This window comes from Siphateles boraxobius, unplaced genomic scaffold (genome assembly GCF_051911475.1).
Source record: "Siphateles boraxobius isolate OS27281-9 unplaced genomic scaffold, OSU_SipBor_1 26, whole genome shotgun sequence".
Taxonomy (NCBI): domain Eukaryota; kingdom Metazoa; phylum Chordata; class Actinopteri; order Cypriniformes; family Leuciscidae; genus Siphateles; species Siphateles boraxobius.
The window spans coordinates 27,927,501-27,937,487 of record NW_027508876.1 but is presented as its reverse complement, the minus strand read 5'-3'; the positions used below and the strand labels follow the sequence as shown (position 1 = coordinate 27,937,487).

At 37.6% G+C, this 9,987-nt stretch overlaps 1 protein-coding gene across 1 annotated transcript in view; it reads right to left on the bottom strand.

The window, feature by feature from the left end:
- Nucleotides 1-2,558: 2,558 nt before the first annotated feature.
- Nucleotides 2,559-9,987, bottom strand: part of LOC143752257 (allograft inflammatory factor 1-like) — a 12,457-nt gene continuing 5,028 nt past the window's right edge. Inside the window, exon 4 of the mRNA XM_077245401.1 lies at nt 2,559-4,100. Coding sequence (XP_077101516.1) covers nt 4,013-4,100 — 88 coding nt within the window. The 3' untranslated portion in view covers nt 2,559-4,012. The remainder of the gene's footprint in view (nt 4,101-9,987) is intronic.

Below are 9,987 nucleotides of genomic sequence, written 5' to 3'. Positions count from 1 at the left end.
ATTGTGAGATATAAAGTCGCAATTGCGACTTGCGCAATTTTTAATTGTTTAAAAAAAACGTATTTAAACATAACATGACAAAAATGTTTGAAATATGACGAACAAAACAATTTGAATTGCTCTGTTTGTAACTCTCACCCGCCATCTAGCTTTAAAATGAATCACGAGAGTATTTACAGGGTCACATGCCCATGATAAAATTTCTTCCTTGAAGTGACCATCCCATATTCCCTTCGCTAAAGGCCTTGTGGAAGGGCCCTTCGTGAAGGTAGTTGTTCACTTTAGTTTGGAACACCCCTACAAAGGGCGTCCCCTTCCCAAACGGCCCTTCAAGGGTGCAAAAATGCCGTTTGAAATTTGCCCACAGTAACAGAAAATATTAGGTATGATTGTATTCTTTGTCTTTACGAGAAATAAGACACATATCTAATTACATTAACTGGATACAACAAGAAGTGTAATAATAATAATAAACAATTTTTTTTATTGCAGTCACAACAGCATTTTAATCTACCTTTAAATATTACAACCTAAAAGTAAATGTAATCAATCTGAGTGCCCCACCGATGTGCTTTACCATTTCATCCCAGTAGGGAGCAACACAGTCCATGACACTCGTTCAAGCCTGTCCAACTGACTACCAGTAGGACAGTACAGCCACACACAATACAGTAGGCTACTAATAACTTCATATAAAACTACTGGTTATGCGGAACTTAAGCCTGTGCTTGCTGTTGTTATTTCTGCCAGATTTTAAGAAATGTGTGGCAAATTTCATTTTTTGTACGTCTCTCAGACAGAATGTGAAAAAAGACAAGGTTCAAGACAGAAAGAGAATGATATGGACCTACTGTTTAACTGTGTGGAGGTAAAAATTACATTTTTAAACATTGTTTCATGTACAGAAAGAACTGGATTGTGGGTAAGAACAAGACAACTTCTGTCTAGATCTGCAAAACAGAAGTCTAACGAGGAAGTGAGCTGGACCACTGGGTTTACTCTAATGAAAAGGTCCTCTTCATTATCACTATTCTGGAAATGCCCCAAAATTAACTTCTGTTTTTCAAAATTTTAAAAAACCCATAAGTGAAGTAGGTTTTTGTCCCCAGAGCAAAATGAATAGGTGTTTTAGTTCCTTCCTTGTCGTTCCGTAATTTTAAAGTTTTTTTTTTATCGCCATGCTTACATTGTTTAAAACAAACACAACAAATACCTAACCTACACAAACACACACACACTACAAAGTATGGTGGGACAAACAAACTCTAGAACTAATATCATCCTGTGACCATTGCCACACCCACAATTACAGCATATTTTTTAACATGACTGAGATCAGACATGCTAGTTTCACAGGCTACAGCTGAAGTGCATAAGTTATTTATGTGCATGACATGTGTTTGTGTAAATATATGTGGTTTATCATGGCTTCTGTCTGTTCATACATCTAAGTCAGGGGTAAGCCAAACTCGGCAGGACAGTGGCCCTCCAGGGGCAGGTTTGGACCCCTTTGCTACAAAATGCTGTACGTAAGCTCTGTACATACACAAACCATTTTGTGTTATGACTACTGTAGCATTTGTTCTGGACTAAATTATTACTGATACGCTGACACATCGGTTTGATACAGCAGCAGTCATTGTTTGATGTTTGATGATCAACAAACAGTAAAGTCTGATTGAGATGATTGTTTGCTCCTTTATCTGTTACTGGTTTGAGTTCCACACACATTTGTTCAAAAGAGACTCACTTATAAGACAATACTGCATAATGAAATTGTGTGCCTTGAATTCATTCAGTTGTGCTCGACAATCACTAAACCTGTGACATGAAAATTCTGCTTGTATGATAATTTTTTATTTTCGGAAATTCTTAATTTTATATTTTAGAAAACTGAAGAGTCTGGAAACACATTTATCCATACTTCTCTAGAACTGAAAATCCCTCAAATCAAATTCAATAATTTTATTCTGCAAGTATGCTTTAAATTGATCAAAAGTGACAGTTATGACATTTATATGTTACCAAATATTTGTATTTCAAATAAATGTCGAATCAAGAACTTTTGAATTGGTAATGGTTTTCACAAACACATCAAACAGAACAAATGTTTTCAACATCGATATTAATTAAATTATTCTTGAGCATCAAATCCATATATTAGAATGATTTCTGAAGGATCATATAACACTGAAGACTGGAGTAATGATGCTGAAAATTCAGCTTTGCCATCACAGGAATATAAATTATTCAAACAGAGAAGAGTTATTTTAAATTGATAAAATATTTCACAATATTACTCTGCAAAAAGTCTTACAAAAAACACAGTGTAGCATAGACATTTCTATCGTGTCAACAGAAAGTTAATCATAATTGTAACAGTACAGAGTACACCTAAAACTCTAACCCTAAAAGAAAACTTGCAATTTTAGTATTATGAAAGAGCAAACTTCCTAAAAAAAAAAAAAAAATCCCCCCTCTAAATCAAGACATCACTGAATGTCTACAAAGGGAGATTTTGTCTCACATGCACACAGAAATAAGAGATCCACTATAAGTTCAGGTGTAACAGAAGGCTATTTACTTCCTTTGGTGTTTGCAAAAAACAAACAAACAAAAAAAAATCTAGTTTACAAATGCCTCTGCTAATTAATATGCTGACAGAAAACACAACTCATAAAAATGCATTTCTAATAAATAGCAATACAGTGCAGTCATCAATTTACACTTCACTGATTTCCACTAAAAGAGGAAAATGAAAATGAAATAAACTTGAACAGAGGCACAGAAAAAAAACCCTACAAAATACGATGTGACGGAGACAAATACAATTTGCTTTGTTTGTAGGTAAGATCTGAAATGGAAGTGAAAGCCACACCTGCTACTGCTGACTTGTCTTTATCTTAATTAAAAAACAAAAACCTCTTGATAATTGTGCTTGCCTTACATAGCACATCTTATACAAACAAAACTTGAAGAAAATAAAATAGAGGACAAAAGCACTACTGGAATATTTGCATCAGAGCTGCACAACATTTTTGCTTGGGTTAAAAACATGATAAAATTTCCAAGGACTACATCACACAACGACATTCTTTGAATGTCTCAAAGACAACTCATCAGAAAAATTCCAAGCACACACACACAAACAAAATCCATTTCAAAGATGCTTCACTCAATCTTCACTCAAAACCTCAGCTACATTAAACTGAGTGAGGCACTTGGAAAGGGTGGTTTCAAACTAATCTGCTATAGTGACAAAAACCAACCCTCCTACAGATCTAAAAAGCTGTGAACAGTGGCACCTCCTTCCTACAACATCATTCCCAATTTAAGCAGGAACATTTATAAAAGCTTGCCTAAAAGTGTGATTCAAAGCGTGTCAGCACAATATGTGTATATTGCTTGTACGGTACAATGATGTTACAGATTACAGTCAATGGACGCATAAACAGGATGACAAGAAACAGAGTGTGTCTTGGAAAGCAGTTTCATGGCTGAGCACTAACTGAATTCTTAAAAGAGCCTCACGCACATCTACTGTCACGCTATAGGACAAGGTGAGCCTAGTTACCAAAATGCAGATACGACTGAACTGGCGAACATGAACAAAAACCAAAAAAAAAAAAAAGCTCACATTTAGGGGAACACGAAAAATCTTAATTCAAATCTGTCTTGCAAGCTAAAATTGTCATCCCATACACACTACACTTCACTAATTCTCCAACCACAGGATTTGTGCTTGTAAACACCATTTAAAAAAAACAAAACCTTTTCATATAAATATATACATTTGTTTACTTATAAAAAGCTACTTTGCGCTTTGACTTCTTCGCAGCAAATATATAGACATCTTTCACCTTTTTTCCCCTGCATTTTGTCCATCTATGAACTAAGATGTCCCTGGATCTTGGCAAAAAGATTCTAGGTAAGGCTATAGAAACCTAGCACCTAATGGTAAATGGGCGAGATTTGCAAAAGCAGGGACGCAATCAAATCCATCTTCACTGCTCTATGGTAGGCTGGTGATGTCACGTTTGGGTGGGGGTCCATCGGGTTTACAGCTGCTTCCGTTAGCTTTGTCTTCAAACATCATAACCCTGTAGGAGAAAAGAGGAAAGTAATTCAATTTCAACCATCAGATCTAAAATATTCCAGAACAATGATGTAGATGTATATTATATGCAAACTTTGCATAATGAATTTAAATAAATTAACTCCTCTTGGCACCTAGGAGTAATCAGAACCTTGATTTAAAGTGGAAAATCAAATGTCAAAGTATTAGATACATTTATGGTAAACTATTTAAGCCATTAGATTTGCAAGTATTTTTAAATGCAAGTTTAATCTTCCAACCACTACAAGGAAATGTGTGTCCATTAAAGGATTAGTTACTCAACAGAATATATTCCTAGTGCGTGCGTGCGTACTAGGAATATATTCTGTATATACGCACGCACGCACACACACCATTTCTGCTTGGGTTAAAAACATGACAAAATTTCCAAGGACTACATCACACAACGACATTCTTTGAATGTCTCAAAAACAAGTCATCAGAATAAATTCCAAGCACAAGCACACACACACACACACACACACACACACACACACACACACACACACACACACACACACACACACACACACACACACACACACACACACACACACACACACACACACACACACACACAATCCATTTCAAAGATGCTTCACTCAATCTTCACTCAAAACCTCAGCTACATTAAACTGAGTGAGGCACTTGGAAAGGGTGGTTTCAAACTAATCTGCTATAGTGACAAAAACCAACCCTCCTACAGATCTAAAAAGCTGTGAACAGTGGCACCTCCTTCCTACAACATCATTCCCAATTTAAGCAGGAACATTTATAAAAGCTTGCCTAAAAGTGTGATTCAAAGCGTGTCAGCACAATATGTGTATATTGCTTGTACAGTACAATGATGTTACAGATTACGGTCAATGGACGCACAAACAGGATGACAAGAAACAGAGTTTGAAGACTCACTCCCTGTGTCTTGGAAAGCAGTTTCATGGCTGAGCACTAACTGAATTCTTAAAAGAGCCTCACGCACATCTACTGTCACGCTATAGGACAAGGTGAGTCTAGTAACAAAAATGCAGATACGACTGAACTGGCAAACATGAACATATCTTAATTCAAATCTGTCTTGCAAGCTAAAATTGTCATCCCATACACACTATACTTAGTACACTGTACACAGTGTTACACACGACACTTCACTAATTCTCCAGCGTTTTGAAGTCCAAATCAATGCAGTTTCAAAGGTCTTTGAAGTGCATATATATATATATATACACAGGTCCTTCTCAAAAAGTTAGCATATTGTGATAAAGTTAATTATTTTCCATAATGTAATGATACAAATTAAACTTTCATATATTTTAGATTCATTGCACACCAACTAAAATATTTCAGGTCTTTTATTGTTTTAATACTGATGATTTTGGCATACAGCTCACGAAAACCCAAAATTCCTATCTCAAAAAATTAGCATATTTCATCCGACCAATAAAAGAAGTGTTTTTAGTGGTCGACCGATATGGGTTTTTTGATGGCCGATGTCGATATCTTAGAGAGCAGGGTGGCCGATGGCCGATATAAAGCCGATATTTATATTTATATATATATATATATATATATACATATATATACATACATATATATATATATATATATATATATATATATATACACACACATATATACACACACATATATACATGCATACACTCACACACACTTTAGATTTATATAAATCAATATTTAATAAATTTAATAAATTTAATACATATTTAAAAATCTTTAAAATAAACATGCTTATGCCCTATACTAGATGCCAACTTCTTGAATCTGCAATCCTATTACAGAATTTTTCACAAATAAAGTAATTGTTTAAAAATATATGAATATGTGAATAAAAAGGACATACACCACACAGTGAAAACAACATGAATATGACACAGTGGGCAACTGGATATAGCACAGCATATTTTAAAATGAAGGTTTTAAAGTGTTTCGATCGCATCTCCTGCGAAGCTGATCTTCTGTTCGCATTGACTCACTGCGCACGGACCGTCACTCGCAGGAACACGTTTATGCAGGCTACAAACGCACTCTTCACAAGATATCACAGCTGGATTCGATTAAATCTGCAAGGTTTGTGAAATTAAATGTTTATTAGATATTCAGAGATTTGTTTAAATTATGTAGATGCGCATTTGCTGAATGTTGACAGTAAATGAGAAAGTATTTTAGGCTGATTGTTTGCCTTTTCGGTTACAAATAATATAAAAGCAAACGTATTACTTTTTCGCATACCGTTTACTTTCTTTGAACAGTTCTGTAGCCACCGGTTCTGTCTAACAAAATATTAGATCTGACTGACAGAGATCGTAAACTAATGAAGACGGAGAATGTGAGTGAGCGCTGTGTTCTCTTCTCAGGTGCTGGTGTACTCAGCGCCGCCCGTCAAAATAAAAGTCCCGCTTCCAACACATCGGCCAATCAGAAAAACTTATCGGCCGGTGCCGATATTTTAAAAAAGCCAAATATCGGCCGATATATCGGCCGTGGCGATATATCGGTCAACCACTGGTTTTTAATACAAAAAAAGTCAACCTTCAAATAATTATGTTCAGTTATGCACTCAATACTTGGTCGGGAATCCTTTTGCAGAAATGACTGCTTCAATGCGGCGTGGCATGGAGGCAATCAGCCTGTGGCACTGCTGAGGTGTTATGGAGGCCCAGGATGCTTCGATAGCGGCCTTAAGCTCATCCAGAGTGTTGGGTCTTGCGTCTCTCAACTTTCTCTTCACAATATCCCACAGATTCCCTATGGGGTTCAGGTCAGGAGAGTTGGCAGGCCAATTGAGCACAGTAATACCATGGTCCGTAAACCATTTACCAGTGGTTTTGGCACTGTGAGCAGGTGCCAGGTCGTGCTGAAAAATGAAATCTTCATCTCCATAAAGCTTTTCAGCAGATGGAAGCATGAAGTGCTCCAAAATCTCCTGATAGCTAGCTGCATTGACCCTGCCCATGATAAAACACAGTGGACCAACACCAGCAGCTGACATGGCACCCCATACCATCACTGACTGTGGGTACTTGACACTGGACTTCAGGCATTTTGGCATTTCCTTCTCCCCAGTCTTCCTCCAGACTCTGGCACCTTGATTTCCGAATGACATGCAAAATTTGCTTTCATCCGAAAAAAGTACTTTGGACCACTGAGCAACAGTCCAGTGCTGCTTCTCTGTAGCCCAGGTCAGGCGCTTCTGCCGCTGTTTCTGGTTCAAAAGTGGCTTGACCTGGGGAATGCGGCACCTGTAGCCCATTTCCTGCACACGCCTGTGCACGGTGGCTCTGGATGTTTCTACTCCAGACTCAGTCCACTGTTTCCGCAGGTCCCCCAAGGTCTGGAATCGGTCCTTCTCCACAATCTTCCTCAGGGTCCGGTCATCTCTTCTCGTTGTGCAGCGTTTTTTGCCACACTTTTTCCTTCCCACAGACTTCCCACTGAGGTGCATTGATACAGCACTCTGGGAACAGCCTATTTGTTCAGAAATTTCTTTCTGTGTCTTACCCTCTTGCTTGAGGGTGTCAATGATGGCCTTCCTGACAGCAGTCAGGTCGGCAGTCTAACCCATGATTGCGGTTTTGAGTAATGAAACAGGCTTGGAGTTTCAGACTCAGGAACCTTTTGTTTAGAGTCAATTAGTTGATTCAGATGATTAGGTTAATAGCTCGTTTAGAGACCCTTTTCATGATATGCTAATTTTTTGAGATAGGAATTTTGGGTTTTCATGAGCTGTATGCCAAAATCATCAGTATTAAAACAATAAAAGACCTGAAATATTTCAGTTGGTATGCAATGAATCTAAAATATATGAAAGTTTAATTTTTATCATTACATTATGGAAAATAATGAACTTTATCACAATATGCTAATTTGTATAGAAAGCTAGAGATCACAAGTGCACTGCAAGAGAAAAGAAACTGGACCAGCTTGAGGAACCACAAAGGCTGGATCAGATAAAACACTGGTGTTTTGGAGATATGAGATCAAAGTGAGAACAGAGGATGACCGTGACGGTGAAGAACTGGTTTTGAGTCCGAACAGGATTCCTTTGTGTTATTGTAACTGTACCATCTGTTAAATGTTGTCCACCAGGTCTACCACAGTCATATCCGTTTCATTTAACTCTGCAATGGTATTTACTTGATTCAACATACACCATGACACCTCCAATGGTTGTTCCACCAACATGTTTTGTACTGCAATTCACTTTTGTGTGAGACTTCTAAACTGCAGTCTGTGTCCACTAAAAAACCTTGTGAAAACGGCTTAAGATGGTTTCAATGAATCATGAAACTTGGCACAAACTACTGTTTGTCGCAGACAACTTCAAACTACAACCATTTCTTTCACAAAAAAGAAACGGAAAACAAGAAGTTGAAAGTTTTGTTTATCGCTTCCACTGAGACTAGGGAGGTGTTCAAGGGTACCCGTGCCAACATCTACACTTGAGTCACTAAAAGCCATAGCTGCATCTCCTACCCCACCCAACAAGATGCACGTGTCTGTGTGTGTGTGTGTGCACACACAAATGTTACTGTATACAAGTGTGTCCAGGAAAATATTCATTGTAAGTAGGGATACTCTGATCAATTGGCCGCAGATCGATATCGGCCAATAATCACATTCTATGACTCCACTGGTAGGCACTAAATTTGGCCGACCTCATGAGCCAATCGCAATTCGATGACGTAACCGCAAAAGGTTGCCACTGACGTGCATGTAAACAGTATACAGATGAAGCTTTTGGACCACGTTCTGCTTTGTAACTGCAAAACATTAGTAAACCATAGTTAATGGCACAACTTTAATTAGAGCAGGTTGTCTCGACACACAACAAAACATGATGCATAGATCTTAAGAAAATCCTCACAGTGTGACGTGACATGCTGCCTAGCTAAAGCTAAATCACTTCCAGGATCTGATCTTGTTGCAATCATGACAGTGTTTTCCAACATCATTTAAAAGTTCAAACAATGGAAACTGGATCTCAGGTTTGGTGGGTAGGGAGACGGGATGATGTGTCGAGACCAACCAGACACTATTTTATAGCTGGAGTGCGCTTGGATTGGTTTGATCGCTCAGATTGACAGGTCTTGATTTGCCATATGCCATAGAATAGGAGCGCACAGCTGAAAGAGCGCTGGAAGATCATCACTCATCAACCAGGATCTTTTTACTTATTTATATGCAATTATAAATATTTTTATGCTTAGTGGCATTTGCACATGTAACTTATGTTCAGTTGTTTCTCACTTGTTTGGAAAGGTTTTCGGACTTTTAATAAAAAGCTACCATGGTTCCAAATACCATGTAACTTTTGATTGCTTTAAGGTATCAACACAAAATTTGGCCCAGATGCAATTGTTGTGTGAACAACTTAATTAATGACTTATACTTTCTAATAACAATCATGTCAAGTTTGAATAACAACAATATAAATCAATAAATTGCATCACCTTTCTGTTTTTTGTTACAACGACATTTACATTTGTCAACAAGACCACCAAAACAACATGTTTTTTCCATTTCATTTGATAATTCCAAAATTAATAATTGACAGCCACAGTTTAATTTTAATTAGTCACTCAAGGCCATTTAGTTATTGCCTTAGGTATCGATTTAGTATTGATATTGAGGTACCAAGGCTGTACTGTACCAAAGCCTGGTATTCTGGTATTGATTCAACCCCTAGTGTCTCATGACGATGACATCACCTGTCACAGCAGATCCCTCTCCCACTGAGAGACAATGGCACAGATATGCTGATCCTGCACTGGATGTGCTGACAAGATTAAACACACACATGCCAACATATCTAAAAATAGCTGGACTCAGTTAAAGCAGGAGAGTCCAACAAT